Source organism: Melanerpes formicivorus, unplaced genomic scaffold (genome assembly GCF_026170545.1).
Source record: "Melanerpes formicivorus ecotype bairdi unplaced genomic scaffold, bMelFor1.0.p_v2 SCAF_47, whole genome shotgun sequence".
NCBI classification, from domain to species: Eukaryota; Metazoa; Chordata; class Aves; order Piciformes; family Picidae; genus Melanerpes; species Melanerpes formicivorus.
Window position 1 is genome coordinate 238,477 of NW_027142399.1, and position 6,000 is coordinate 244,476.

The 6,000-nt window shown below is 53.9% G+C and overlaps 1 protein-coding gene across 2 annotated transcripts in view; it reads right to left on the bottom strand.

The window, feature by feature from the left end:
• Positions 1 to 5,563, bottom strand: part of DIXDC1 (DIX domain containing 1) — a 35,119-nt gene extending 29,556 nt beyond the window's left edge. Inside the window, exon 1 of one of the 2 annotated variants that reach the window (XM_068159933.1) lies at positions 5,435 to 5,563. In XM_068159933.1, the coding sequence (XP_068016034.1) occupies positions 5,435 to 5,491 (57 nt within the window). In that variant the 5' untranslated portion in view covers positions 5,492 to 5,563. Of the gene's footprint in view, positions 1 to 3,941; positions 4,176 to 5,434 lie in introns of those variants that run through there. The other variant, XM_068159932.1, reaches the window with a different exon arrangement.
• Between the last annotated feature and the right edge of the window lie 437 nt (positions 5,564 to 6,000).

Consider the following 6,000-nt stretch of genomic DNA (forward strand, 5'->3'; position numbering starts at 1 on the left):
TAGATGTCTCTGTTAATCCCACTGAAGCACTGCAACTCTCCACCTGCTGCTTTAGGGCTCAGGTTTCTCCCCTCTCAACCACTGATCAGTCTGCCTGAGGGTAAACAGAGGTGGATCACAGTGCCTTGATGTGCTGCTTTGGCCTTCATTATCAGTGCCATCACCTTAGAAGGGTAACCTTCACCTCCTCTGAGATTAGTTGATTGCAGATTTTGAAGTTGGTCAAAGCTTCATTCTTGGGCAAAATCATCCTTCAGCAGGCAGCTGCCTGCACAGGGCCTGACCTCCCTGGGAGCAGGGACTCACAGAACCGTTTGGGTTGGGAGGGACCTTCAAGAGCATCCAGTCCCACCCCCCTGCCATGGGCAGGGACACCTTTCCCCAGCCCAGGTTGCTCAAGGCTTCATCCAGCCTGGCCTTGAACACCTCCAGGGAGGGGACATCCACAGCCTCCCTGGGCAGCCTGTGCCAGAGTCTCCTGACCCTCACTGTAAAATGTTCCAGAAGACCCTCATGAGAGGCTGAGGGAGCTGGGGTTGCTTAGCCTGGAGAAGAGGAGGCTCAGGGGAGACCTTAACTACCTGAAGGGAGGTTGTAGCCAGGTGGGGGTTGGTCTCTTCTCCCAGGCACCCAGCACCAGAACAAGAGGACACAGTCTCAAGCTGTGTCAGGGGAGGTTCAGATTGGATGTTAGGAAGAAATTCTTCACAGAGAGAGAGATTTGCCATTGGAAGGTGCTGCCCAGGGAGGTGGTGGAGTCCCCATCCCTGGAGGTGTCCAAGAGGGGACTGGATGTGGCACTTGGAGCCATGGTTTAGTTAGCCAGGAGGTGCTGGGTGAGAGGTTGGACTTGATGATCTCAGAGGTCTTTTCCAACCTTATTGATTCTATGATTCTCTGACACTCTGCTTCTAGGAAGAGATGACTTTACTGCATTCATTTGCTGCATTTGAACCAACCTTTAGAGCTGGATTTCAGGCAGAATAAGGTTGCCCAGTCTTTCCTGTGCTTTCCCTTTGTACTTTATGGCCTCTGCCCAAGCACCAGGTCTAACAAGGTCAAGAATAACAGCCCTCGTGCTAGGAGGCTGGCCCCAGTCTGAAAGGCATTTATTTAGTGTCCTGTCTGTGCAGAGCACTGAACCAAATGTCTGCAGCAGCAAAGCTCAAAGCCTTGCCTTAATTGCATCAGGAGCCAATGGCTGAGGCCTCGTGTGATTGCTAAGCTTTAATTAGATGGGGACTGCAATTTTCCACCCCCTGTTCCTTCAGCCTGATTGTTATTGGGTTTGTTTGAGAAGGCCTTTGGAGGAGCAGAAAATGACAGCTGAGGAGCCATGGAAAAGGTTTCTCTTCAGGGATAAATTTCTGGTGCTTCTGCAGGATGCTTTAGTGCCTCTGAAGTTTGTCCTCAGCCTGGGATTTTGAGGACCTTTTCCTCACACAGGCAAAAAGCTGAGCCCCAGAAGAGATCTTCCACTGTGCTCTGGAGCACATGATTCACCCTGAATCATCAAATGGTTCCCCTACACAGACAGCGAGTCTGAGGTCTAGTGCAAACAAGTTGCACGGAGCCATTCCCTGATGCTTCAGGAAAGAAAAGGAGCATTGTTCCTCATTTAGCAGAACGCATTCAGACAGGCAGGGGGAAAGCAGCCTGGGGAGGAGATGAGCAAGCAGCACGACTGACCAGCGCTATTTGCAGGCAAGAAAAGAGGGAGGGACACCCGGTGAGACAGCCTGCTCCGGGATGGAAGGCACCAAAGGCACATTTAGGGCACATCCCCTTCCTCACTCTGCCAATGGCAGCCTGCTTTACCTCCGTGTGCCTCAGTTTCTGGCTCGCAAGCAGCTGTCCTGGTGTTTCTGTTGCTTGTGAAATGCTTTGCTAGCTGTAAACCTTTGACTGTTGCTGTGCCAGGGCACTGTAATCACCCTGCCAAAGGACACACAACTGAGTAATAGCCTGGCTTAGACATACAGTGAACCTCAGGCAGGGATTGAAGCCCAACTGCTCAACCCCTAATCCTATAGAACAGTAAATACATCCTCCCCTTGCTGACAGTCCTCTTGCTGGCCAGGCACAAAGGATCTGGGGGGAAAACCTGCAAGGACTGCTGTCAGAACAAGCTGAAGTGCATCTCCATGTACAGCCAGGTGTGGGAAGACCCAGCTGGTTGGGTCTGATGTCTGCAGCCCAGGCTTAGCCCAGTCTCTTGCAGACCAGACAAACAACCTGGCAAGGTCCAGGTGGTTCTTCAGATCCCAGCCCTTCTCACTCTGACCAAGCCAAGGGAGGAAGCACAGTCAGTGGACCAAAAGAGCAGGCACAGAATTAGAGGGTTTCTTGCTCACTCCCAGCTGTTCCTGTGCTGTGACACCCCTTGATGAGCCACCTAACCTCTCTGTGCCATGGCTCCTGCGCTTGCAACATCGATTTTAATGTCACTTCTGTTATCATCTGCAGTGTGTGATGTGGCAGAGAGATGCCAAGTGGCAGACATGAGAGTGACTCTCTCTTTATTATGGGAGAGGGAATTCCCTCCCCTCCCCCCAAAGCTGAGCAGCCTGTGGGTACAACCAGGGCTAGCACCGAGTGTCAAAGCCCTCCTTGCTCCCATTATGAATGCTATTGTTAATAGACAGGTTGCTGGCAGCTTATGCCAGAGAATCATCTGCTGCCCTCAAGTACAGGAAGTGTGAGCTTGAGCTAAAGCAATGCCCTTTAGTAGAGCTAAAAATGAGCCACGCTCTGTGGAGGAGGGGATGGTTTACAGAGTTACACAGAGCAATCAAAGGAGACCTGTGGCTGGCCTGAAGCTGCACAGCTCAAGTTTCATAGCCAGTTTGTTTTCACCATCGTGGCTGGCGCTGTTAAACCCAGGAGGGGGGATTCATACTCTGGGAGGAATGGAGCCTGGGGCAGAAGAGTCAGGCAGAGGCTAAGCTTTGCAAGGACAAGGAACCACTAAACAAACACCAAAGCTGAAGTTGTGCACTCTGAGAGAGTGTAAAACACAACGCAGAGGCTCTCCCTGCCAGCAGGTGAGAAAGGCAACAGCAGCCACTGCGTGGTTTCAGCACAAGCCCTCACAATTTCCTTTCCTTTTCAGCCCACAGAAAGGAAACCAAGGCCCAGCAGGGTCTGCCCAGTGCACAGCCAGGCAGAGGCTGCTCTGGCATTTTCTACTGAGTCCACAAAAAGCCTCAGCAGAACTAATTTTCCATGCACCCTAAGGAAGGGGGAAGCTGAGAGCAATCTGCACTCCCCGTGCACTGACAGCGTTCCCATCTCCTGGTACTTCTCACTGCTTATTTTGTGATCTGTTTGGCTTCCTACCAGCAGAACACAGCAAATAAAGCAAGCTCTCAAGATGGTTATTTTCCTGACCAAGAAGGATTTCAGTGCCCTAAAGATTCAACCTTACAAAACAAGATTGGAGGGGGGGGAAGACAAAACAACCATCCAAACTGCCCTTTGTCAGTCTCCCCCATGAAATGGGCATCCATAAAGCAGATCTGAGGCTTCCCAACAGCCCTCAGACAGAGGTTTCATGCATTCAGGAGAAGAGTCAAGTCTGTACAGCCAACTCTGCACCACAACCTGGCTGCAGTCCCCATGATTTACTGGGACAACTGCAAAGCACTGCAACGAGGAGGAAAACTCCAAGCTAAAAACTGCTGTAAAATAGCCCAAAACTCCTCCAAAACCCACTACTGCTGATTTGCAGCCCCTTCCCTCCCCCCGAGCTGAGCTGCCCAGAAGGTCCTTCCGTTAGCAAGCAGCTCTCCCACCCCCAAATCTCGCTCCTTTTTACTCCATCTCTGCTCCTGAAAGCATTCCAAGTGCCACAACACCTAGCAGCTCCCGCAAGATGCTGCACAACAGCATGCTTCCTTCCCCGGGGCAGGAGCCGTGCGAGACACGGGACACGCATTTACCTCCGTGAAGCCTTCCTGCAGGATATCCAGCAAATTCCCCCTGGCCAAGCAAGAGAGCATTCTCCACGAGCCCACTGAGGGGAGAGGGGCTCAAAAGACGCGGGGTAAATCCTCCAGCTCTGGGCACGACCTCTTCCTCCTCCTCCTCGCAGAGACAAAGAGTTGGAGCTCATCGGGAACCACATTCATAGTCCCATATGTGCAGCCCGTTACTGCTACACGGTCGAGCCCAAGTCAAGGCTTGCACTGGGCATGCTCGAGAGGAAGCTGCCGGGGGAGCAGCCAGGGATGTCAGAGGGTTCCTATAGAAACGCGTTCAGCTTACGAGATGCAGGCTCAGGACCGAGGGAGGGAAACATCTGAAACCCATTTCCAGCGGCCCTGCTCGCACAAAACCCGCTGTGGAAAAGAGCTTTTCAAACCCACCAAACACAGCCAGCCCCGTGTGGTGTGGGGGGAGGGAGACAGCCAAGGAGCAGCAAATAGCAGAGGCCTTGCTCAGCTAGGAAAGCAAAAAGGGAAGGCTCTTAAGAGCTGCCAGCTTGAACTTTGTCAGCAGTCACTCTGCAGCCCCGAGGAGGAGTTGGAGCTGTTCAGCCCGGAGAAGTGAAGGCGCTGGGGAGACCTCAGAGCAGCCTTCCAGTACCTGAAGGGGGCTACAAGAAAGCTGGGGAGGGACTTCTGACAAGGAATATGATAGGGCAAGAGAATTGAAGTTGATATCTTAGTTGAAGTTATCCCTGCAGGGGGGTTGGATGAGATGAGCTTTAAAGGTCCCTTCCAACCCAAACTGTTCTATGATGCTATGAGTCTGTTTCTCTGATGCTGTGTTTCTCTGACCCTATGGTGCTATGATCCTATGATGCTATGATTCCATGATTCTATGATTTTATGACTCTAAGCTGCCATGATTTTTGTGACTCTCTCTCTTTCAGCTTTAGGACATCAAAATAAAAGCTTTGGAATGGCTGCAAAGAGCAAAGACAACCCCAAACCACAACCCCAGCCTTTCACTCAAAGTAATGCTTCATCATTCTCCCTGAAGATGATTGCAAAGTGAAGGGCATGAGCCAGCGAGCTCAAAAGGATGTCCACATCAAAGGGATGTCCACACCAACTGCCCCTGGTGTGAGTGACATTCACTCCAAGCACGCAGGGTGGATGCCAGTTTGGTTGGTGGCATTGCCCTCTCCTGGCCAGTTTCAGCTGATTCAGAAACAAAGGTTTGTGAGGCCAGGACCACAGTAACAGCAAAAAGTGCTGTTTAATGTAGCTAATACCTTTGTGTCCCTCGGTGTCCCTTCCTATCAAGCATCCAGAAGAGAGATCAGACACAGAAAGGACTCCTGGAAACTCACGGAGGAGGCAGCAGGTGTGGGGTATGTGGAGGCACCATGTCCATCGCAGTCCCCATGGATGCCCAACCCTCCCAAGCTCCCCATCGAGCATCCAGAGCAGAGTTCAGAGACACAGAAAGGATCCTGGAAACTCACGGAGGAGGCAGCAGGTTGCGGTGTGTGTGGAGGCACCGTGTCCATCACAGTCCCCATGCCGGACGCCACAGCTCCGCTCCGTGCCGCGGGCAGTGTCCCAGCGCTCCTTCCCCCTCGAAGCCTGAGGGGGCTCAGGAGACCGCGGACAGGGGGTGGCACAGGGGCCCCATGGGGTGCCCTGCAGCCCTACCTGCGACCCGGGCCGCGTCGCGTCGCCGCTCTCCATGGGGACGGGGGCGGGACGGGACGGGACGGGGACGGGACGGGGGCGGGACGGGGGTGGAACGGGACGGGACGGGACGGGGCGGCCCCGCCTGCAGCCGGGGCGGGAGTCTGGGGATCGCTGTGCTCCGGGGATCGCTGTGCTCCGGGGATCGCTGTGCTCCGGGATCGCTGTGCTCGGGGATCGCTGTGCTCCGGGATCGCTGTGCTCCGGGATCGCTGTGCTCGGGGATCGCTGTGCTCCGGGATCGCTGTGCTCGGGGATCGCTGTGCTCCGGGATCGCTGTGCTCCGGGATCGCTGTGCTCGGGGATCGCTGTGCTCGGGGATCGCTGTGCTCCGGGA